This window comes from Megascapheus bottae, chromosome 12 (genome assembly GCF_031878675.1).
Source record: "Megascapheus bottae isolate mThoBot1 chromosome 12, mThoBot2.hap1, whole genome shotgun sequence".
Classification (NCBI taxonomy): Eukaryota; Metazoa; Chordata; class Mammalia; order Rodentia; family Geomyidae; genus Megascapheus; species Megascapheus bottae.
Genome location: NC_143520.1, coordinates 36,372,565 through 36,399,482, shown reverse-complemented (window position 1 = coordinate 36,399,482; position 26,918 = coordinate 36,372,565). Strand labels below are relative to the sequence as shown.

The following is a 26,918-nucleotide window of genomic DNA, read 5'->3' as shown; positions in this document are numbered from 1 at the left end:
ATACCCTATGAAGGCTGATGAATAGAAAATGTAGTATCAGAAAAAATTCTGATTGATCAAGAATCTACTTGGAAAAAAGTGTGAATTTCTGGCCCTGAAATCTGGTTGAAAAGCTCCAAAGGGGACATGACCAAAATAATTAGTAAATACTGCCTGGAGGTATTGTATTCATTACACACACACACACACACATACACACACACACAGATTTGTATGTGTTCATATATAAATAGTATGCTATATCCACATGCATGTACACATGCATTTATACCTCTATGCATATGCATGTATGCATGGATATGTATCGTATATAAATTTTAGAAAACTGAATCCTATGTAACATTTTGAGGTCACAGAGCTAAAATATGACAGTGATATAACATTGGATTCTTTGTCTTCCCTTTTTGAATTTTCAAACTTACTGTGTGTATTACTTATCTATCTTTCATTGGTTCAAAGAAAGATTTGCATTTGTAATTTCTGATTTCTAATAGATATTAATTTCTTGTGGATTGGTAGATATTAGCTTCTTGTAAATTGCACCGGCCTATCTGGTCTATATAGTTTTTTTTGCTGTGTTTAGAACTAATAGTTTTAAAAAATATTTTTCTATGAATAAACAAACACATGGTAGTTACAATATAAAAAATGCAAAATTTTAGCTAAAGATTCCTGAAGAAAGCCTACTTTAATAGAAAATTAAGTCATGATGTTACTAATTTTGGCACAGGTAATTAATGGTTCTTTACTAATAAATTTATCTCTATTATTGCTATCATATTAAACCTTACCATATCAGGGACAAAATGAAGTCTCAGAAAGTGAATTTGGCTTATATTTATAAGAGCTTACTCTTAAGAAACAAGATTTATTCATGTTATAACCTGGACATTAAGAACAAATTATTTCTAATATTTCCCTCTCATAAACATTTGCCAAATACTTTCAAAGATGATTATGTTCTTAAGGGCTGTGTTTTGGTAGTATATCAGTTTGAACTCGAGGCTTCCTACTTGCTAGAAAAATGCTCTACCACTTGAGCCACATCCTTAGTTCCTTTGGGTTTAGTTTATTTTTCAGATTTCTTCATGCTAATCTCAGACATGGATCCATCTACCTCTGCCTCTGAGTAGCAGGAAAAAAAAAAAACTGTGCCGCCATTGCACAGATATAGACCACTCTGTCCAGCTTGCTTTTGAGACAAAGTCTATCTATCATATTCCACGTAGCTCTGCTTCCTGGGAAGCTTGGGATACAAGTTTTGCCTTACCATTTTTAGCCAAAGATTATTATGGAGTTTCAGAAAGAATCAAATACATGATATGAGTCAAAAGAAGACATAACAAACTAAGCAAAATTCTCTGTCTTTGTCTATCCACTTACATTTATTTATAATATTTGAAGGTCAAAGTTATTTATTTAGGTGATAAATATATGATGAAATTCTAAATAACAAGATTCATGTACCTATAAAGCAGAGTACATTATGAATTTCTTATAAAACTGAATAATGAATTATTATCAAAGTTTATTCAAATTATACTATGATTTTAACAAAATTATAATACTGTTTAAACTGTAAACATTATTTGTATTTCCTTTGTGTAAAAGTCCTTTCTAAAATGCTAAATTTTCTGAAGAATTTCTATACTGTTTCCAGAGTGGTTGAACAAGTTTATACACTCCCACCAACACTATAGTAGAATTCCTTTTGGGCCGCATCCCTGTTAGCATATGTTGTTAGGCTGCGTCTGCATCTTTTTTTTATTGTAATTAGTAAAAGGGTTACATGATATTTGCCAGATAGAAGGTGCATTAATTTACATACATTGATACCCTTTCACATGTCTTGGTGCGTCTGCATCTTTATTAAGAAAGTTTTGACCTATGCAAAGGACCACTAATGTTTCCCTAGTCTTTCTGGTAATATTTTCAAGGTATCTGCTTTTACTTCAAAGTCTTTGATTCATTTGGAATTGATTCTGGTGCATGGTGATGTACAAGGGTCTAACTTTTTACACATGTATAGCCAGTTCTGCTATAACCATTTGTTGAAAAGGCTTTCGTACATCCTGTTTTTCTTTTTCCTTCTCCTCCCTTATCAAAGGTTAGGTGGCCATAGGTCTGTGGATTCATTTCTGGGTCTTCAGTTCACAGCAATCCCATTCCTGGAAATCTACCCAAATGACCAATAGCAAGGTCATGCTAAAGCTACCAACACAGCACATTCATTGTAGCATTATTTACCAAAGCTAAGATATGAGGTCAACACAGATGTCCCTCAGTAGATGAATGGATCAAGAAGATATGTATACATATACACCATATGTACACATATATACCACACACACACACACACACACACACACACACACACACACACACACACACATATGAATTCAGTGGCTCCATCAGAGAAAATAACATCACTCCATTCATAAGGAAATGGGAAAAAAGTAGAGAGGGGCAACACTATTGAAAAAGTAATGTAACCATTACCTTACTTATGTATTTTAATCCCTCTGCTCATCACCTCTACAATAAAGGTATTTAAAACATAATAAAATGTCACAAGTTGACAACTATATAATTCCATATATATGGAAAAAAATCTTACTTAAAAAAGTTATCTTTAAACTATTCTGGAAGATTTTTCAATAGTTATTGGCAGTCACAAACCGTATTTATGAACGCTTAAACAAAATCTATTTTAGTTTGGAAAAAAATATGAATGCTACATGAAATGCCTCAACTGATGAGTTCAGGTAATTTTTTAATATGATCATTATTTTAATATTATGACATACAGTGAGTTATTTGAGTTGCAATGTTAGATTAATTTTGTTTTTTATAAGTATAATAATACTGAGAATGTGTATGAAAACACTCAATAGGATAGCCTTAGTTCAAGAAAATTATTACTTAGAGTAAAATGAGACATGGAAAGGTTTTTTGCATGGGTTTAAATCTTGAATGTACAATAATAAATCTAAATATCCTAAAAGAAGAAAAACTTGAAGGCAAGTGCTCATTTCTATAATTCTAGCTATTCAAAAGTCTGAAATCTGAGTAGCAAGATTCAAAGCAGGACAAATCTAAAAGATTCTTAACTCCAATAAAACATCAAAAAGTGGATATAGTGGTTTAAATGGTAGAGTGACAGCAACTAAGATAATAAGCAGAGGTCAAGGGCCAAGTTTTTACCTTAGTTTTAGCACAAAAGATAAAATATAAACAATCATTCATATGTTTATGTTGTTTTGATGTTATCAATTATCACAAGCACTGGTTTAAAACTAATAGGTCAATATTGTCTACTATTGATTTCCAGTTATTTGCTAATTATCATATTTCATAATCACATTAAGATAGGTCTAAGTTTGCTTTATTTTAGTTTGTTAACTAGAAGCAGGTAAGGAAAAAACTCATGGAAAAGTGAAACATAGTATATTAAAATCACTTAAAAAGTTTTTGTAATTATTACTCTTAGATTTATTATTTCTGATATTGAAATAATAATTACATACTTAAACTATTACAAATATGAGTATGATAATGTGAAATGGTTTATAGACCTTTACATAAATATAAAAAATAGAGAAATTTTACTTAGCATAAATTGAGGTGCAATGTCATATGTAAACATGTTTGTAATATTCTTTGGTAAAATTCACTGTTTCTGATACTCTTTGTTACCTTCTCTTTCCCTTCCCCTTTCTCTTAACACATATTGTACTTGGTTTTATTATGTTATTTTCAATCACATATAGTCTGTTTATGCATATACATTTAAGTGTTGTTCTACTGTACCTATGCTCCTGTCATCCTCTCCTTTCTCCTGCCATTTCTACTTGTTTTTCCCAAATGATTCCTTTTACCATTATGTCATATTTTTAGTCATGTCTACAATCCACATTAAAAAAATTCATGAAATGTTTGTTTCTGAGCTTGGTTATTCTGCACAAGTTAATCTTACTTGATATTTTTGGTTTTGTTTTTGTTTTCTGGCAACATATAGTGAGAATAATTTATGAGAAGCTTAAAATTACATTCCTAACTTATTTTCTTATTCTTCTATCTTGAATGGCAGAGTACAGAAAGTTAAATTCTCATCATGCTAAATAAATGGAAAAATAGTGTACACAAATAATGAATAGAAAACTATTTACCTGCATGGAAATCTATTCCCACAGCAAATGAAGCTCCTGAGATGGGCATCAGGGCATCTGTTTTGTCACTTGGTTCAAGAGGTATTCCCCTGATTCCTTCATGAACAGAGTACATAAGAAATGATTCTATCCCTAAATAGGAGGGAAAATGGTATGTCAAGTATTAGCTATTGACTTTTGTTGTCATATCCTATTTTTCCAATATTATGGCCTAAATCGTGTCCATAAATATAAATTTAAGGTAAGAAAATGCCCATGCTAATGTTTATATATCTAACATGGTTGAAAAAAGTTGTATACTTAAAATGTCCACTAATTTCTTTTCATGTGACTTTGGTGTGCTATTTAATTTCTCTTCATTTCATTGTTCTCATTGATGAAGTATAGATGATAATGAATTACCTCATAATTTTATGAGTGCCAAAAGAATTAATATGTTAAGATGTTTAATGCATAGCTCAGCAAAGAAAAAATATCACTATGTATTTATTAAAAAATAATTAAGTGGGAATAATTATGTATCTATTTTTCAATTATTGACTTGAGAATTTTATTCTCCAAAAGATTAGAGTATTTTATATTACCTTATAAAGAATAATTATTTATACAATGTATGGTCATATATAAATTAAATATATATATATAATATAAATACATTTTAAATACACATAATATATATGTATATATATTACCATGATAAATGGATAAAGATTTTTGGAATCAATAAAGCCAGATAATATTAGAAACTGTAACCATATCTCTGGATACAGTTGTATTACAGAATTCTCTTGTACTTCTGCCTTGCAAACCTAAGGACTCACAGCTCTCATTTCTCTCTAAAATAATAACAGGAAATGTAGCTAAAGTCACATTATATGCTAATCTCAATTGATTAAAAATAACCTTTTCTACTTCAAATTTTGCTATTTCACATTCAATAAAGGAGCAATTAGATTGGATTTGATGTTTAAGATAAACTGTAGTTTATTTTCCTCAGTTTCTTGGAATAATAAAAATGTCAACCACGTTACAATTCTACGTGTATTTAATTATGTAGCATGACATTGACCTAGCAACCCTTTTTTCTCACTAAATTTTATCAAACTTTGGAAGTCTAAAATATTTTGCAATACCATATTATGAGGTAACTGAACCAAGGTTGAAGTTATTTGTTGTTGTTGTTATACCTTGGCATGACATGCGGTTCTTCTGTAGATAGTATCCCACAGTACACATACAAGTCCTGGTTGTTTCAGATGTTGGTAAGCAAAGCTGAGAGCATCCACCGTTATTTTGGTGACAAGAATTGCTGCCTGCAAAAAGTCGATAAATATACTATTTAGTTAATAGAAACGGAAAAGTAAGGAAACTAATTTTGCTCTGTCAGTAGGTGAACAAAAGGTTATTCATATGTAAATGTAGATGTTTCACACTCACTATAATCACATTTTATTTAACAAAAACAATGGGAAGTAGCAAATTATCAGTGAATTTTGTCTTTCTTAAAAGTAAACAGAAATGCAAGGCTCACAGTTAAAGAAGTATGAAAGAAATAAGCGACATCGACCCATTTGTTAGGAAATGGAAAGACTTAGAAAAGATCATATTAAGTGAAGTAAGCCAGACTCAAAGGAACTTAGGCTCAATGGTTTCCCTCATTTGTCATAATCAGTAGAAACCTTGGGCTCTACTAGCAGAGATCTGCAATAGAGCAAAACCTAGATACATAAAGCCATATAGTATGAAGCTAATTGAAAGGACCTCCAGGATATTGAAACAAAAGCCATATAATGAATGATTGTTGTCCTTAATGTACTATATTGTCTCTCATCTCCTTTGCTGTCCCTTGGTTATCTCATATTGTTATAGTATCTCACTTTGTTATCTGATATATTGAATTTATTTGTATTTGGTTATTCGAAATTTGATAGGGAAGGGGGGAAAACCAAGATGGGTGGGGGGTGTGTGGGGGGGTAATGGGTACCAAGACATGTGAAAGGGTATCAATGTATGTGAATTAATGCACCTTCTATCTGGCAAATATCATGTAACCCTTTTATTAATTACAATAAAAAAATAAAAAGAAATTGATCTGTTATGAATACTGTCATAGACGTTGTAATATTTAAAAAATCAGGAAGTGAGGAAATGTTTCTTCTGAACTCAAACTTCACTTTTGTTTGTAGTCGTTTCTTTTGCAGAAATCTTTTATTCATAAGTGTCACATAAATAACTTTTAAATTATATTACTAACTTAACTCAAAGATAATGCCACTAAAATAAAGTGGGTTTATGTATTTAGCTTAATTTGAAAGGCAGAAAAATAAATATTCCCTTTATAGGAACATATTTCTCTAAAATATATTAAAATATACCTGTAAGAGTGATCTAATTAATTGGTGTATTAATTTTCCTTATTCTTGTACAGTAGCAATGACAAATATCAGTCATGTAATCACAGGTATCTTCTATAAAGATGTTCCGCTGAATTTACTAGCCCCCATGTGCCAATTAAATCAGCTAGCATGAAGGTAGGTAATTTGTAATCTTACCCACAAAGTTCATTAAATATCTCATCTTTAGAATTTTTATTCTTCTAGGACATGTAATGCTGGATATTTAAGATCTAATATAAAGTGTAACAAATCCAGTGAGAATTAAAAGCATGGTGAAAGCTATACATCAATAGTGTTCTATGGAAATTTCAAAATACCAGTGTAGTACATTATTTCTCATCTTCTAAATTAAAGATAGTCTAGCAGGATTTCATTGTTCAATAGAAATTGGTATGTGTTCTTTTATTTTTGAAGCATAGGGTTTTTCTCACTTTGGGAGATTTGTTGTTAAAAGCACATTTGTTGTTAAAAGAATACTTTCTGCTTAATTCCTGTAGCTACAATTCAGCCACTATTGAACTCCACCTTAAGTAACCCAAATCTTTTAGTTGAATACATTTATCCATATAAACTAATGAAGATGAGTTGACTCATTCTCCCTCTTCCCAAGATGAATTAAGATACCTTTCGAGACTGAAAGATTGAAAATAATTGCTATAATGAAATATCAAGTTTTAGGGATTACCATATAAGAAAGAGAAACAAGAAAAATAAAGTGAAACTAAGCTAAAGGACAGGATACATTAAAAGATTAAATATTGAATATTTTAAAGTATTAAAATATTTTAAATATTAAAATAAAGTATTAAGAAATGACAGGTTATACTGTCCTTGCTAGTATACAAAACAATATAATTACAAAACTAATGATATATTTGATTATATTTGTTGATTTTAAAAATCAGCATTTTAAGAGTTATGTGCAACACTGACAATATGCATTTTAAAAAACATATGAAGAAACAAGTAGATATTATATAGGCTTAATAATTACTGTATATCTGTTTACTGTGATTTTCAATTATAATTTATGTTGTCATTAGCTTTAAATTTAGAAATACTATAATCTGTAATGCTATTGATATCCAACACTCATGCCCCAGATGATTATTTGAGCTAAAAAGTCCATTTGACTAACAAGAAGTCTCAGCTCTCTAGTGATCTCTGTCCAAAATGATAAATGAAGTAGCTAACTGTAGTTTGAAATCCAAAGAGGTAGTAATGTTAACACCTTAAAGAGTCCTAAATTGCTCATATTTCATACTAATGAAGCTTTAAAACTACTTGCGGTGATTCTGCTAATGGGATTGTCATTAATATTGATTCTTTTATCAGCATATTTTACTCATGAAAAGGTTTTTTCATTGCCTCTTAAGTTTGATATATAATGCCATTGTTGTCTTTTTAAAAATTTTACTTACATTCTGAACATTTTTATTAGTGTGTATTAGTTGTACAAAACAGTTTTATTTTTTATGGCCATACATGTATTCATGCATTTTGATCACATTTTCTTATTGACTATTCATCTTCCCCTTCCCTACTTCTAAAACCCATCTTAACAGATTCCATTATTATATTTTTATATATGTCCATATTCATTTTTTAAGTACTACATGTTCTCATATGCTTGATGTGTGCACTACTTTTGTAATGCACAGAATACCCAATTATACCTTCAGGGTCTAATATTTAAGATAAAGAAAATTGTGCTAATGAGAGCAGAGTCAAGAAATATAAAGAGACATTAAATATTTTCTACCAAGTACATCATTGAAACTGTGCCTTAAACATTCATTTATAGTTTCAGAGAAATTATATACTTGATCATTTTTTGAAGAAGTGGTATGTATTTTTCTCAATTACTGTGCTTAGATTGAAAGTGTATTTTCTTACTCTGTCTCCGTCTAATGTTTTGTTTTACATAGAATCACATAAGCTTAGACTATACAATCTACACATCTCTTTGTATATTATATTTTCCAGCTTCTTCATACTCAATGAACTAATTTACAACTTTCTTGTTTTTATATTTACCAAATATATTAGAAATCCATAAAACAAATTCACACATTTCATTCACTGAATACAGTAATTCATGCAGAATTATATTATATGTGTGAATTAATGCCAGGTAAACTATGTATTTGTTTTATGTATTTATTAGGTCCTCTGGATTAAAACCAAGGTCTTTTGCTAGTTAGCCAGTACTATACCACATCCAATCTAACTTACTCATTTTGCTTCTTTATTTTATTTTTTATTGTAAAGGTTATGTACAGAGGGGTTACAGTTACATAAGGAAGGAAATTTGGATGAACATTATTACCACCTCTCTCATTTTCTCCCAATTTTCCTCACCCCCTACTCCCTTCTCCCCACAATAGTTACAATAGCTACAGTAATCCAATCATGATTCCAATGTTAAAACTTAAAAAAGTGTTCAAAAGGAATAGATATTTGTGCATTAAAGTTCTGGAGTTCATGTCTTCTCAAGAATAAAACCTAGTAACCTTCTTAAGTCTTTAAACAATGACTTTCATTTTTTCTTTTCTTTTTAAAAGAAAAAAAAATTCTGATCTCATAAATCAGGATTCTAGACCAAAATTTAGCTTATCCTCTCCACAGGTCAGATCCACATGATACCTGTTTCAACTTTGTCCTATTTGTGTAGGCAGACACTCCCTCATCTGGTATCACCAGAAAATCTTTCCTGCTTCAGGGCGTCACCTGCTTATGAAACAATTATCCCCATATCTTCTCTTTCCTCTACAGTTATCTGCTTTAGTTGAAATACTCAATGTCTTCTACATAAAAATCCTTTCTTAGTGTCTGAAGATTATTTTTGTAATATTTTAATTTATAAGGCAAAGGAATATGTAGCCAGATTTTTATGCCAGACATCTAAAATAAGAAAATGGAATACAGGCAAGATTTCTTTGAGGGAGAGAGTTCTCCTAATGTCATGGATCATGTAGCAAAAACTAAGAAAGGACTAGCAGGTGTGCTACAACCCTGACTGTCATTTTTAATCCAATTGCCATTTGGGCAGTGTGACAAGTTCACCTATGTAAACCATCTGTTAGTTCTCTCACTCCATTTCACTGCAAACCATTTGGACAAGCAAAAACAAAAATGTGAATTGCTTGCTGAGCCAAACAATGTCGTGCTTTGGGACATGAAATTGTGTCAAAATCGTCCATTTAAAATTCCATAATTCATCCAGTTTCCAAACTAAATTATATACTAAATAGACTTTCCTGTGATGTTTTTTGTTATTCATAATATATTTGGTCAAGTACTGGATAAATTTCTTTGAAAATCTAATGAATTAAGAGTCCTAGAGCTTTGCCAATATGAGGAATGCTCATTATGAACCGTATGTCAAAGATAGTTCTCCAATATTAAGCAGTGATTTTCTTTCCTTTTTTATTATTAGAAGCAATAATACGAACCTTCTGTTGTTAAGAGAGGACACTAACATGGAAAAAGTGTGTAATACATTCAAAGTATGGCATTAAGTTATTACAGTGAAGCATACCTTTCTGAGCTTCTTTGTCGTACACTTTCATGTGAACCACACCAGAAGTCTTATTTCGAAGGATAGTTGGATTCCTTCCATCTCTTTTGCTACAGGTTCCCAATTGTGCCAAGTTTTGGTCTGCCCACCAGAGTTTCTTATCTATAAAGCAAAGATATTTTCAATGAGGGAGAAAATAATTTTATTAAGGAATGTGGAGCTACTGTTATGCTTCTTAACTTCTTTTGTTTTTATGTTTGCAACTTAAGTTTCTAGAGGAACACGGAAATAATGTTGACTTGAATAAGGCAAATCATTTGTATTATTTAAAATTTTCCATCTTCAATAAGGCATTCAGAAATTTTCCTTTCATTCAGAGGTTTTCCTAGAAATGAATATTATATATAAAGTAGTATATATTGTTTTATAACGAATAAAATCATTTGCCCAACATAAAATACGAATTTTATCTTTTATATACTTCAGTTTACTTACAATAAGTTGTCTTTTTTTTTAGATTTATTATGGCTTTGCTCAAGCAGAGTCAACAAAAATAATAAATCTTAAAAAATAAACATGTATTTCAAAGGAAAAATCTTTCCGTTCCATAAAACATTACACAGCACAGCTGATGCAGAGCAACTCTCAGTCAGCCCTGAACTACTGGTGGTTGTGTGGCCATTATATGGTATTCCCAGTGTTTCCTTAGCATTGCAAAATATGACTACAAATGCAACCGATGCTCCAAAAGCAGGGTAATGATAATCCTTGTCAGGTTATGATGAGAATTCTAAGTCAAAAGAACTTAGCAGACACCTCATTTAAGTGATCAGGAGGATATACTACTTGAGCAAGAAAATTAAGAGGCCTTGTTCAACTGGAGCCTTGAGTTCAAATACTAGTACACACACACACACAGTCACACGCGCGCGTGCACGCACACACACACACACATACACACACACACTCCAGATTTGTTGAAAGCCACTTGTCTTTAATGGAGGTTGGATGGCATGATAAAAATATTAAATCAGGGCCCGGGTGTTTGACCTGATGGTAGAGTGCTTGCCTAGCATGCACGAAGACCCGGGGTTTGATTCCTTGGTACCACATACATAGAAAAAAAGCCGAAATGGTGCTGAGGCCCAAGTGTTAGAGCTCTGGCCTTAAGAAAGTCCAAGGGCAGTGCTCATGCCCTGAGCTCAAGCCCAGGACTGGCAAAAACATAAATAAATCAGCTCTACTCAGTAGTATACTAAACTTAACTCACTATTAATATTTGGATTTCTTCCTCAATGGCTGCTACCTGGAAGCATGTAAACATAAAGAGCCTGCTTGTAGATATCAGCATCATGCTATATTTATAAGGTTGCAAAATAAAACAAAATAGCTGGGTAGATATCACTCATTCAAAAAAGGAAAAGCATCTAGTGGGTTTTTGGGTTTCATCGTAACTTGTCAATATATCTCACCTGTACATTTATGCCTCAGTAACCATCAAAGACATAGATGACTGAGAAAGGTTCATATTCATAGTACTTGGAATCTGGGGAGCTTTGATCATTCTAATTGAATGCATCACTAAGGGAATGAGCATTCTCTTTAACTTAACCATCTAGAAACACCCAATGGGGACTGGACAAAAACTATGATATTAAAAGTAAAGGGGCAACATGGATTGATGATTATAAGATGGAACTCTTGGTAAAAATTTTCACATTTCACTTAACCAATACCTAAAATATGATGATGGCTAAGAGAAAAAAAAAAGAGATGAAAATCTTGGAAGTAGCCCACCTGGAAGTTGTCCACTTATGACAGATATATATTTTTTTCTTGTTTTTTTTTTTGTCAGCCATGGGACTTGAACTCTGGGCCTGGACACAGTCCCTGACCTCTTCAGCTCATCTTCAGCTCAAGACTAGTGCTCTACCACTTGAGCCACAGCACTACTTCCAGTTTTCTGGTGGTTAAATGTATATAAGGGTTTTATCGACTTTTGTGCCTGGGCTGGCTTTGCACTATGATCCTCAGATCTCAGCCTCCTGAGTAGCTAGGAATATAGGCATGAGCCGCCTGTGCCCGGCTTCAGATACTCTTACTGTTTTGTAAACATTCTTCTTTAACTTAGATAGAGAAAAGTAATTTTCTGGCCACAGTCACAATTCCAGGCCTCTTGTGACTTCCTTGTGGGCAAAGTAAGTTATCTTTTACTCGATTCTATATGATATTTTAGGTGGTTAGAGCTTCTAAATGTTATGCTTTACCCATTCTATATGATGTTTTAGGTGATTGGAGCTTCTAAAAGCTGAGCATCTGTTCCTTATAAAATACTACTTTGAATGGTGTGAAAATGACAGAAGCTATAACAAATAAGACAACTGAACTGCTTTTTTCTCCCTATGGGACATGGGGCCTAAACTCAGCCTGGGCACTGTTCCTGAGCTCTTCAACTCAAGGCTACCACCCTACCCTGTATCCAAGCCCCACTTCCAGTTTTCTAGAGGTTAATTGGAGATAAGAGTCTCAGGTCCTTTTGTGCCCAGTCTGGCTTTGAACCTTGATCCTCAGATCTCAGATTCCTGAGTAACTAAGATTACAGGCATGAGCCACCATGCCCATGGATAACTTCTTTTTTATAAAGCCTATGTTCCAGTGAGTTGGACATGAAATATGTAAACCAACAGAAACAGAATAAATCAAAACAGAAAAATTATTAGTACTAAGAAGAAAACAACTCCATTATTTGTGTGTTTCCCATTCTGTCATCTGTGTATCATCAATCTGTACTCTTTAGCAGAGTGTTTCAGATTACTATACAATGAAAAATCCTCCACAATTTGATTCGAGGCCTCTGCAGGCAATTACAAGTTCTGCTTGCTCTCACTCTGTTGCTTTCGCTCTTTGTTTCATTTGCAATAATTTGACTCCTTCTCTGAAGGTGAAGACAACTGAGAAAAGGATCCTGTCTTGTACTTCTTTGTATGCTACATGGTACTTTGCATTCTTTTGAAGTGAACTAGATGTAGATAATCTGTAAGTGCCTATGAAATGAGTTGGGGAATATATATCCTTAAACTATCTTCTATCATAATTCATAACTTAAAAATATGTGAATAAGGTCAGGTCTCCTATTGTCCATGAATATCAACTATATTAAATGTCACTTTTGAAATATATTCCTTTACAGACGTCCCTCCAATATTATACATTTTATATCAGATTATAATCTTCACTCAGAGTCATACCAGGAATACATGTATTTTTTAGATTCAGTGTTATTGACATAAACATGGTAGAAATTTCAGAAGTAATCAAAATTCAACAGCAACATAAATCATATGTAAGTGATAGGCCTAGTTACACCTCCTTTCCAAATTATTATGTTAACATGTAGCCATAGACTGTTAGATAATTTAGAGATAGGATCCTTCAGAATACAATGAACATGAAATGCCGGTATAATAGGTACATATATAAGAAGAAGAAATATAAATGCATACATATGCAATAGAAACAGAAGATGGTTGCCTAAAGGCAAGAACCTCATCCCAAAATATAAGATGATACCATAAGCTCAGACTTCTCACTAGCAGAACTATGAAAAAATATTCTGACATATTATGCAATCTCTGATCTTTGTGTTGACAATCCTAGCAAAGTGATACACTTTCTAATAGAAATACCATAGGAATTAAAAATATAGAAGAGAACTACCATAGCCAGGTGTGGTGCTCATGCCTCTCATCCTAGCTACCCATGAGACAGACATCTGAGGATCACAGTTCAAAACCAGTCCAGGCACTAAAGTCCATGAGATTCTTATTTCCAACTAACCACTAAAAAAACTGAAGTGGGGATGTGGCTGCACGGGTAGGGAGGCAACCTTGAGCTGAAGAGATCAGGATCAATACCCAGGCCCAGGGATAGGGTGGTAACCTTGAGCTGAACAGCACAGGGACAGTGCCCAAGCCCAAAGTTCAAGACCCACAACAAACAACAAAAAAAAGAATTACCATAAATATAGACTGATGGTATCATATAGCCTATAACATATTCAGAAAAAGAAAATAATATTTAATGAGGATACTAAGTTCATGGCCTTTTGATAATCTCTCATTATAAGAAAATATGTTGTGTAACTTACTTGCTATAAATGAGGTATGTTATGGATCATCGTTCTTGTTCTGCCACACAGAAGGAATATGCCATTAACCCTCACTTGACTTTACTTGAATTAAAGCATTTTTTCCTATGGTATTACAATATGCACAAAATAGTCTTTCATTTTGCCTGATCAATAACACTATATCAATTATATGAACTCAACTTAATAGACATAAATTTAGTTAAAGTTTGAATTTGAGATTTCTAGCATTTATTAGAAAATTAATTTGATTGTGTCATGCCTTAGGAGGCAAGTGATTAACACTTCTAAGATCTTTGTGATGATGTTTCCAAAGAGGATTATAGAATGGCAAATATAATAAATTTCAAAAGCTGTGTCAAGAACGAGAGACCCTGATAGCAAGGAAAGAGCTTAGGCAGATGCTAGAAGATTACTATGTCTCAAGACAGGATAATACTAGGAAGGAATGGCTGGGCTTGTTTTTATTTAAGAGTTTTCTGGATAATTCAGAAGTCACAGAAAATGTGCATGTTGATTTCAATACCGAAACAATAACTCAAAGCTCTTCACATAGCCCATTCTAAAAGGTATCATATTACCTTTCCTCACTGCTACACTGTGACCATAACTCACATGGTAAATCAACTAAAGCCCAAACCATAAGCAAATAATAGCAAGCAACCTTACTGTCAATAAACCAAATTAAATAAGAAGAAAGAAATCTCAGACTAAACAGAAACAATACAAATGTAGACTATAAAAATAAATAGCAAAAGGTGATAGAAATTATGTGCTGAAGGCAACAACAGAAAGATAACAAAATAGAAAGTAAATGCTGAGGAAATCTTCAAGGGAATAAAAAGGAAAGGAAAGGAAAAAAATAAGACATGAAACTTCACTGTTATATGTCTACATGAGTTATAGAAAGGTAATTGGAAATGGGAACATATCAAAAAATTAACATCTTTTTGACTGCTGAAGCATTATCTCTCACAGAAAAAGTAAATGAATTCTCAGTAAAAAGAGATGAGAACAGACACAAATCATCATGAAATGCCAGAATAATAAATGCCAAGAAATTATTTTCAAATTTCCCAGAGTGAAAAAGCAGTTAATGACCCAAAGTTAGAATAGCGGAAACCACTTGCCTTCTCAACTCAATATAAAAACTGAGAAGATGGGCAAGCATACCTTGAAAGATCAGATACAAAATTATTTCCGTCATAGATTTCCATACCCGTCATAATATGCAAATGCAAGAAAAAGATATTTTTGGAGAATGTCTTTGTGAAAATATATTTCACCATTCCCTTTCTCAAAAAGCTGTGAGAATACTTACTTTAGTAAAACAAGAAGCAAAATGGGAAAGAACATTCAGTAAGAAGTAAGACATGAAAAAAAGAGCCCAACATATTATGGTGAAAAGAGATTCAAAAGTAGCAGCAGGAAATCCAAATAGCAAACTATAGACTTGTCAAGGGGACTTAAGACAGCTATATATTGCTTCAGATCCTATAATATCAACTCAGTGAATACTTACACAGTAAATAATGACAAAATAAAAAATATGAAGAAAGAGCTTTAAAATCTGAAATTGTGTCCAGTACTTGAGAACTTGTGTTGGAACTGAGAAAAACTCTATACTGTGTTTAACTATCCTTCTCTTAGTCTTCACAACATTGTCGTACATGGGTTGTAAGTGTTTCTGGCAGAGTAAAGTTATTTCTGTATTATCAAAGAAAATTCGTTATTTTCCAATTATGTCTCTTTCCCAGGAGACTTTTCATGATGAACATGACATTTTCAGTAATCAGATGTAAAGACTAGTGAATTTTTTCTCCAACACACCTCCATTGCCTATCTAAGGACTAGTAAAATGAGCTAAACCAGTTAGTTCTTCATCTGTGTTGTCTTAGGAATGCTTTCTTTACTCACAATCTTCAGAGGAACTGTTTAGGTTCAGGTCTCATCACTTCTCAAGCCCTGCTGTTGCTTAGGACACATGAGAATAATCTCTAAAACGCAAAACAGACCATGTCATTCAGTCTCCAATGGCTTCCTTTTGTCATATCACTTATCATTAGCAAAAAGGCCAACCATAAGCCTGCTTTGTATTGCATCATCAGATTAGTTACCTCCCTTGAACTCTATCAGCAATTCAGAAATGAATTTTTGTCAGCTTTCAATTGTCCAAGGAATAGATTTATCATGAAATGACATACACATCAAAGGAAATACCCCAATTGCTATGAAGAAAAAATGATAATAGAAGTGAGGAGAGTAATGTTTTCTAAAAACCAGACTGAATCTATTTCTAACAATTTTGTTTTAAAAATCACCTTTTGCTGCGTAATTATTGAAAGTCAGGAAAGCCCCTCCTCCTGGACCATCAGAGGTGGTTCTGCCTGTACACAGTAGCTTATTTCTCTGGTTAGCTGCTAGGCTCCTTTGGAGCAGCACTCTTCAGTTTATCCAAAATCCTATGTAAAACATGTTTCTTATGATAAGAATAGGACTACAAATCTCTTTTGCTTGCCTTTACTTAAGAGTTTGCTTTCATCTTAAACTGTTAATTTTCCATTTTTTTTTTTTTGCCAGTCCTCGGCTTGAGCTCACGGCCTAAGCATTATTGTTGGATTTTCTCAAGGCTAAAGCTGTACCACTTGAGCCTCAGCACCACTTCCAGCCTTTCTCTTCGTATGTAGTACCAAGGAATCGAATCCAGGTCTTCCTGCCTGCTAGGCAAACAATCTACCACTAAGCCAAACAAACTAGCCTTGAGCAAAAGATGGCCAAGGACAGTGCCCAAGCACTGAGATCAAGCCCTAGGACTGGAAATAAATAATAAAAATATGAACATCATAGCTATAGTCACTGTCTGAACCTTGAGCCTGCTAAATAACTAATATCACACTTATAATGTATGAATATATATGATGGAAAAATTTAATAATAATTAAAATATAAGTATTGCCACAAATAAATTATTTTGGTGCTTCTATATGCCATGTTCCTCTCTTTCCCAAGTTATTTTCAAATATTACATATTCATTCAATTGAAAAGTAAACATACATTTTTCTGGGGCTGGTAAGAGAGTCAGTCTTGACCTTTGACCTCTGGGCCTGGGTACTCTCCCTCTTCAGCTCAAGGCTAGTGCTCTACCACTTGAGCTCCAGTACCACTTCCAGTTTTTGGTGGCGGTTAATTGGAGATAAGTGTCTCATGGAGTTTAGTTCCTGGGATGGCTGTGAACCCTGATCCTTACATCTCAGCTTCCTGACTAGTTAGGCTTACTGGCATGAACCACCTGGCCCTGTTACACATACGTTTTGATCATTCCCTGTTTGCAGGAAAAATGTTGCCCACTAAAATGATCACCTAGCAAAATATTGTATCATTACAGTTTAGTACTTTGAATTTGAAATGATTGTGTCATCTTCTAGCTGGAATGAACTCTTGACCAAAAAAAATTAAAAATCAAAAATAAAAGCAAAATCTTTTGTTGAATGTCATTATACATTTGATATATCTGTCAGTCCATTCCACCATCAATGTTGTTTCCAAAATAATTTCTAACGTAAGCCCAAATGCATATGTCTCTAAAAAAACAACAAAACCCTCTAATCACCAATATGTTATCACTTTGTTGGATGAACCCAGTCTTTACCTTATAAGGTCATTATATATGGACTCCATGTATTAAATACAATACACAAACTAATGTTTCTGAATATAAAACATAACTGAATATTATACATGTATACACAGTTCTCACATTATGAAATTAAAGGAAAGTAGTCCCTCTATGGATAAAAGAAAATTAAAAAATAAAACAAAGAATAGATGTGACTTTTATTGCTATTATATTTTTCCAGTCAATTTTTCATTGCTGTTACAAAATACCTGAGAGAAATCAACCTAAGAGAGAGAAGATTGTACTTTAACTTGTAGTTTCTGACTGTTTTTGGCTCGCTCTATAGTTAAACCTAAGGTGAAGATGTTAGGATCTGATACATGCTCATTGTAAGTGAGCTTGAAAACCGAGAGGAAACAGCAAGGAGCCCTGCACAGATAAGCTTTCTACCATTTTTCTTTCGTCCAGGCCTTCAGTGGTTTGGGGGAAAAAGACTCACAGATTCACCCCAAAATATAGTTTGCTAATATCTAAATTGTTTTTCAAACCAGTCAACCCTGCAAGAATTTTCATCACATTTACTAAGTAGTCCCCCAACTATGAGTAGATTTTTCATAACTAAAATTCACTATCATAAAAGAAATTGTGGTTAAGAACATATTAGAAATATATATATATATATGAAATACTTCATTCGATTATTATAGTAGTGATTTGGGGACACAGTCATTATTAAAAGTAAAATAAAAAATGAGAGTGCAGGTATTTCAAGGAGCTTTCCAAACAACTTTGTTAAATAAATAGAACTAAAAATAATAGTGAAATTTTACTGTTTTGAGTAAATATTATTTGTAAACATGCAACATTTAACTAACAGAAGTATGAGAAATAGTCCAATAAAACATCCTCAATATTACTGCATTAAATGTAATATTATGAAGATGATGAGGTAAAAACTATCCTTAAGAAGCACAAATTTGCTGAGCACAGGTGATTAATACCTGTAATCCATCTACTCAGGAGGCAGATCTGAGAATTGTTGTACAAGGCCAACCCAGGGAGGAAAGTCTAAGAAATGCATATCTCCACAAAAAGCCATTTCACAATGTAGAGTGCTAGCCTTGGGCACAAAAACTTAGAAACGGGGCCAGGCCCAGAATTCAAACCCAGGCCTGGCAATAATAAAAGAAGAAAACACAAAAAAATGATTCCAAGTTTCAATCTTAGTAGTTATTACTAAGGTTTTGAGTTTTGTCTGGCTGTATAGTTCAGTGATTGTTGAGCTAGCAAAAGCTGTGAGTTCAATTCTTGCAGCAATAAAACCAAACAAACTAACAGAATAATTTCTGGTTCACTTTTTGACCTTGATTGTTTTGTCTATTGTAAGAAATTATTTTTTCACTCAAATATAATCTCATTAAAATAATTCAATTTAAATAGTCTTATCATCAGAGTTTGAATGTTGAATACATCCACCTATAGCACTAACAGTCCATTACAAATTAAAAGTCTAGAAGCACTCCAATAATTAAAGCTATGCACAATTATGGTCTCTTGTTCTGTTTTCCTATATAACTGAAGGTTTTTCATAAATGGCTATAGTTTAACTAAATGTCTACATCAATATAATTTTTACCAATACTGTTATTTAAATTGTGATTGCTTGTATTTCTTACCTTGTGTTAGATTATGCCAAAACTCATTTAGGAAAAGGGTAAAAAGTAAATTTGTAAAAATAAAATAATATTGTGGAAAAATTTTATTTTCTTTTTATTATTTTAAGTACATGCACAAAGAAATTGCCTTTCAACAATATAATTTATGAATAAAATGCGTCTTCATAAATTAATTGTTTAAATCCATGTAAATCATGAATATATGGCCCTAAAAAATCTTAAGATCTGGTATCATCTCCCAACATAAAGTTTGGAATGAATAAATTTCCATACGAACAAGGCTCAGGATTCACACCTTAACTTTAGTTTAAATAAATAGCTCTCTTCAGATCATGATATTGTTCCTATTTGTTATGAATTGATATGACATATCTACAGTAGAAGAGCAGTCAGCTGAATAACCTTTCTGTTTCTTTTGAAAATTTTCCTTAGGCTCTAATTAAGATGTAGCTGTAATTATATTTTAATAGTATACCCTGTGTGTAGAGCTGCCAATTGTACTCCAGAAATATTACATGAAAAATTCCAGAACTAAACACTTCATTCACTTTTAATTGTATGCTGTTCTGAATAGCCAAGTTAGTAACCTTTACTTGGGACACCCTTCCTTTGCCCATTTCTCCACACTGTGTTCACTGTTTGCCCATTATTCACTTCAGTAGCCATTTTGAATATCAAAATAACTGCCCTGACTATCTCAAAACTTGTGTCCAAATACCCTTATTTTGTCTAATTATGGCCGCAAAGAACAGGAGTAGTGATGCTAGCAATTTATGCATGAAGTAAAGAAAATTATGGAATGTTGTTACTAAGCCCTCTTAACAACAAGTCTGTCCATGAAATTGAGTAGGAAATGTTCTGCTTTTGCACTTTAACTGCAAAAGTAAGAGCGACAGTGGATATGAGAGACAAGTTATTCACACCATTTCATCTCATCAGAAGCATTGTACCATCTCAGTTATCAGGAGAGGGTGAGTTAGTACAGGTAGTCATCTTGAGAGATATCACTTTCCAATAATGTTTATTATAATATTTAATGGTTCAATGTCACTAGTGTCTATGGTTGTTTATCTCCTTGTGTGGCTAATTGGTAAATTAAACTCTTTCATAAATATTCATGTGTGGATCAAATGTACTCCCTGTGGTTTCACTGAAAATTTTGAGAGGGCCCTCAAGGATAAAAGAAAACAATTGTAACAGTCATCTATTAATATTCTAGAATATTCTTTCACTCTCAGCTTCTTATTACTTGTCTTTACATTTAAAGAGAGACATAGACTAACATATTACAATCATCTCTTAACTGAAACAATTTAAATTTTCAAACTTGTTCTAACTATTTTAATATAGTATGAAAAATAAATGATGTAAATATTTTTCCTGAAAGTGATTTAAACATGTTTTAGAAAATAGGTAGCTTACAAAAGGAAATCATTACTTAAATCATTTAAAAATGATAAGCTGAGATGAGTTCACTGTTCCATTTATGTTAATGAGAATATTCTCTAATCACTAATTATAATCTGATTATAAAAATAGTACTATGCTTTACCCTGCAATTTTTATATTTATCCATTTTGCTAGATAATCAGCAATAAGAAGAGCAACTTTTTGGAAAGCAGACTTTTAAGGTGGCAAAATTTGCTGGGAAAATGTCATATATAGTCCTTTAGAGACTTTTCATAGTACTTTTAATGTAAATTTTGATGGGCTATTACTTTTCATTAATGTTAGCTTGAGTACTTAGAGAGGACAACTATGTACTGTACTTAGTGCTGGGCAAATTGCCTGGATATACTTCATATATTACTGCTACTTTAATGAATAGTGTATAGCAATTAGAAGACCGATGGCATAGAAAATTTAGGTGGATATATTTTAGGTTCCTTGAGCTAAGTGACATTGCCCAAAGTGTATCTCAAAGTAACATCTCTTTTTGAACACTATAATTTAAAAGCTGTATCACTTGAAATATGTAGTATAATTACAGGGCATTTAAAATAAAATGAATTGCATATAGTACATTACAGATGGAAGGTAATATAGAAGCAACAATTAAATCACTGGATCTTTTGCAGAAAAGTAGCTGCAAATCACATTTAAGTAACTGAAACATTTTTAATATATTTGATAGGCTTATTTGTTGAGCCTTTGTAATTTGTATTTTCTTAGGGCATGCTTAGTCATGTCTAAACAATATCATACAAAAAATCGAAGATAACTCCATGAATGGTCATACATGCATCTAAGAAAATTAAGCTTTCATTTCAATGAGACAGTCAAATGACTAGAATTATGTTTTCCAATTTATTTTAAAGACTTAAAGAAGTATTCACAAGCATTGTGTCCTGAGATTGCTTTCATCAAATGACATTTTGTAAATATATGATTTTACAGACTTGTGCCTTGAGATTATTCTACCCAAAAATTCAGTCTTTTTTTCTGATTTTTAAAAAAAAGTCTAGATGATTTTTATTGGAAAATCACCATTCCATTGTAAGTCATTTTCAGTTTTTAATTTTATTTTATAACATTTGAAATGTAAGCAACAAGCTAAGAGGTCTTCCAAGTCAGATTTAAGTGATTATGATTGTATTCTTTCATTGCTTGGTTTTTTGTTTTTATTTAAAAATATAAAAATCATTCAGGATTAGTATTTACTGAATTTTTCCTTATTTTCCCATTTAAATGACAATTATTCATGATAAGAGTGGATGTAATAAACAGGAAATAAAAAACAGTGTACAACCAATTTCAAAACAATTAAAAATTTCATGTACATGAAAATCACAAGCATGATCATGATTTATTTTAGGCATAACCTGACTTCTGGAACTGTAAATTCTTGCACAACTCTTAATAAGATTTCTAAGTGAAATGGTAGAATATTGCTTTATCACTTTGCTTATATATAATTGCAACTCTGAAACAACCTGATGGTTCAGAATTTTTTAAGCATAAAATACTCAAAATGGGTACAATTTCCATGTCTGTGTAGTTTTTAAAGAAAGAAAACCAAAGTCTTTGGTTTTCTTTCTCATAGCAATGACTTTAAAATTATGGTCAGCCTATTTGTATTTCTATTTGTTTTCTTTTTTGGTTTGGGTCTGGGTGTTAGAATTTAGAACCTAATACATTGAACCACAGCCCAGCTCAGATGTTCAGTTTTTATTCACCTTAGTTTTTATTGTAAAATCAGTCCATGAGATTTGTATATGTCAATATAACTCAGTGTAATATTTCTGGATATTTCTGCATCTATTGTTCTACTTTTAAAAAATTATTTTTCATGTTTCTGCATAAGGAAGAGAATAAACCAAACAAAGAAAAACAGTATCATATCATGATGTCATTCAGGCTTGCATTTCCTATTCTCTTATATCTTCTTCCCTAGACATCTGTGTGTTTAACTTTATCTTGAAGAGTTCTAATTTTCACAGATATAAGTATGTACATAGAAAATTACCTATCTATCTATCTATCTATCTATCTATCTATCTATCTATCTATCTATCTATCTAAATCATATGTTAATGCAAATGTCATACATAACCTCCTTACTTAAAACGCTAGTTTTGCCACATGACTCACACCTGTAGTACTACAGGAGGCTGATATTTGAGGATTGCAATTCAATGCCAACCTGTTTATGAAAGTCTGTGAAACTATTATCTTCAATTAAGCACAGGAAAACTGGAAGTGGAGCTATGGCCCAAAGTGAGAGAGAGTTAGCCTTGAGCTGAAGAGCTCAAGAACAGTGCTCAAGGCCAAAGTTCAAGCCTAACGACCAACAAGAAGATGAAGAAGAAAAAAAAAAAACACACAGTTTTTCTGGGTCTTTAAGTCCAGCCCACACCTATACCTTTGAATTCTCACCACCTACTTGATTTATCTTCACTGGTATTATTTTGACCACTGTCATTCTGCTTGATTGTATGCTTAATTGTATCAGGATATTTTTTTAACCTGGACTATTTCCTGATATATTTTTGGGCTCAATATTGACGCTTTGTAAATCAATTAATCAATAAATAAGTTAAAATTCACATAAATATGAATATTCACAGTATAGTAAGGATAACATGTAAGTATAAGTGAGAAAATTCTGCTTAGTTTTTATTAAATTACATATTGAAGAAATGAGACAATAGCAGAGTGTTTTCCCATCCTTTTCTAGTAAGTTTTTTATGGAAGAAAATTTCATTCCATCAGATCTTTTATATTGTTTTGTTTTGGACGGTCATGGGAATTGAACTCTGGCCTGGGTGTTGATCTTAAGCTCTTCAGCTACTATCCCATCCCTTGAGCCATGGCACCACTTCCAGTTTTCTGGTGGTTATTTGGAGATAAGAGTCTCACTGACTTCAGTGCCCGAGAGCTGGCTTTGAATCCAGATCTTCAGATCTCAACCTCCTGAGAAGCTAGGATTACAGATGTGAGTCACCACACCTGGCTATCTCTCAGTTCATTTTAGAAATACCATGAATTCACTTTTATTTTTTACTGTTTCTGTTTTGTCCAGAATGCATAATAATGGTCCTGTATTTGTAACAGCAAAATCTGTAGTTGTAATTGGCCATTTAGGGCTATAAAGTGCCGGTTTCTCAACCCAGAGTTATTCTGTGCTTTAAAAGATGGCAATCGGTATCCTTTCTTAGATTCACTAGATGACTGTCACAATCCCCATTACGCCATGAGGTGTTAGCATCCAAAATATCTGAAGAAATTTCTAAACATCAATTGATAGGCTAAATAGATTGTGATTGGTAACCACTGATGTGTTGAGAAAAATTCTGTTTTTGGAATTAGACAGAGACCCCGCTTTGACCTCACAGGACCTCCTGTCTTCAGAAGTAACACTGCAGTCATATTATCTCCATTGTATGGTTACTGTATCACTTAGCAATAATATGTGCAAATTTGTACAGGATAGACACAGGCTCTCTAAATAATAGGCTTTAAGATAAATAGCACATTATCCTGGTTAAAAATACATGATTAAAGTAATGCACCCATAGGATGAAAACTGATGCAGTATAGATTTTTCTGAATCTAGCTGTTTGTGACTAAAGCTATATTTGGGAAATCAGTCTACACTTAGACTTAGCTTTGGTATGGACCATTTTGTATCTGTCCATGCCCATTCACACATTTCAGCCCTAAGTACTGCGATGGTGTTTGTAGATGGGGATTCTTGGGAGATTAGCAGATTGAGATGAGATCATGAAGGCAAGATACTCATCTACGAGATACACAGCAGTTAGTTTCCAGTAAAGGAGGAGAACTCAGATTGGGAAGCATATCAACCTAGGCCATGATTTTGAGCTTTGCAGGCTCAGAACTCTGAAACTAAATTTGACTTGATTGAGTTAGCCAATTTACTCTACCTTGTTATATAAAGGATCTCCTCCTGTCACTTACTTGAACTATACTTTGCAGTAACGATTCCATGAATTTTAGCTGTTCTTTTAAAACAATATGTAAAAGACTTTATAGTTTATGATTTTGCATACTTCTTAGTGTATATACATATATATATATGGCATTATATCGACAGAACAAATTCATTGGTTTTTAAAAAAATGGTCCTTTCCTCCAGGATATTTAAACAAAAGCCATATAATGAATGATTGTTGTCCTTAATGTACTATGTTATCTCTCATCTCCTTTGCTGTCCCTTGGGTATCTCATATTGTTACAATATCTCACTTTGTTATCTGATATATTGAATTAATTTGTATTTGGTTATTTGAAATTTGATAGGGAAGGGGGGAAAACCAAGATGGGGGTGGGTGGGAGGGGAATGGGTACCAAGACATGTGAAAGGGTATCAATGTATATAAATTAATGCACCTTTTATCTGGCAAATATCATGTAAACCTTTTATTAATTACAATAAAATATATATATATAAAAACATGGTCCTTTAATCCTTAGTATTAGAAATCTGAGAGAGTGCTCCATTATTTAATTTTTCAAACCTATGTAGCTTTGAACAATTAATTTAGCCTAGTCAGGCATCAACTGGGACCTCTAAAATAATCAGTGTTAACGACTCCCCTCTCAGGGGATTACTGTGAGAATTAAATGAGTTAAGAATTGTAATTGAACACCAGAATATTTTACTTCCTTAGACTATCAATTATTGTTATTATAGGGGATAATGTTCTTAGGTAAAACTGTGAGACTACCTCTAAGAATTAGAAACACTGGTAACACTAAAGTCATTGTTTGGTCTTGGTGAACATTTTTCCTTCTGTCATTTTAATTTCTTATTTTAATTTCATTAAGCTGCTTAGTTTATTTTTAATAAACAGACCAAAACATTCAATTTTTGCATATGAATTCAAATATAATTATATGTATACAATTATATGTATGTATGTATGTAGTCAGCTATATTAACAAATATAACATTATTTTAAATTTCCTGTTTTACTTGTATTTATTTCAAAAATATAAATCTATTCATCTTATTTGTTCAAATGTTCTGTTATTGAAAAACATTAAGTATGACTCCTTTGTTTATGTCGTGACTGAAGAATATGCAAATAAAATGTTGCAGACTATGGAGAAAGAAAAAATGCTTCTATAATAAGTGATAGTAATACATTCCTGTACTGGGGATATATAGCTCAGTATCTGAACCCTTGACTACATGTTTTTGAGATTCGGTTCAATGCCATAGCAAAGCATAAATGAGAGAAAAATTTCATTACATTAGGGAAATATAAATAACATCAGAGAGGAAAACATCAAACCACAATATGGCTGGAGCAAGTACAAGACTATGGTGGAATACAGGATACCAGGAAGAGAAACAGTTGGGAATTGAGAAGTCAGGTTCCTTTTCCAAATTATGCTATATTGAAGTGTTTGCCAGAGACAGTGTTCATTTCTTTAGGTAAGGCAGAGAACTTTGTGGTAATTTGACTTAAAGGCCTCTATCAGAAAGAATGGCTTTACCCCATTTGTAAGCAAATGAAAAACTTTGGCAAAAATAGTACTAAGTGAGGTAAGCCAGACCCAAAGAAATGCAGTCTGCATGGTCTCCCTCATTTGTAATAATTAGTATAAGTCTAGCATAGTTCTAGCAGACAATCATAATATCTCAAGAACTAAGTTCATATGAGCATATAAAATGATGCTGATTGAAATGAACTCCAAGATTTGGAAACAAGGTTTAGTTACTTGTTTGTTTGGGTTTTTCTTCACCCCCCATTTTTTTTGCTTTTATTGTACTGTGTGAAATTATTCCATTTTCTTTTGTCCCCGAGCCCCTTTAGTTTATCCCGTTTGTATCTGTTTTTGATTTTGGAACCTTATATATGTTTATCTGATTTAAGGATGGGAAAGGGAATCAGAGACATTGTGAGACAAAGGACAGGGTGAA

General features: G+C 32.6%; 1 protein-coding gene across 1 annotated transcript in view; it reads right to left on the bottom strand.

Annotated features, from left to right (window-relative positions):
* The window catches only part of Lrp1b (LDL receptor related protein 1B), a 1,652,823-nt gene that overhangs the window by 461,165 nt on the left and 1,164,740 nt on the right, over positions 1 to 26,918 (bottom strand). The window contains exons 33-35 of the mRNA XM_090342868.1: positions 10,107 to 10,247; positions 5,357 to 5,482; positions 4,170 to 4,301 (exon numbers count right to left, since the gene is read on the bottom strand). Coding sequence (XP_090198994.1) covers positions 4,170 to 4,301; positions 5,357 to 5,482; positions 10,107 to 10,247 — 399 coding nt within the window. The remainder of the gene's footprint in view (positions 1 to 4,169; positions 4,302 to 5,356; positions 5,483 to 10,106; positions 10,248 to 26,918) is intronic.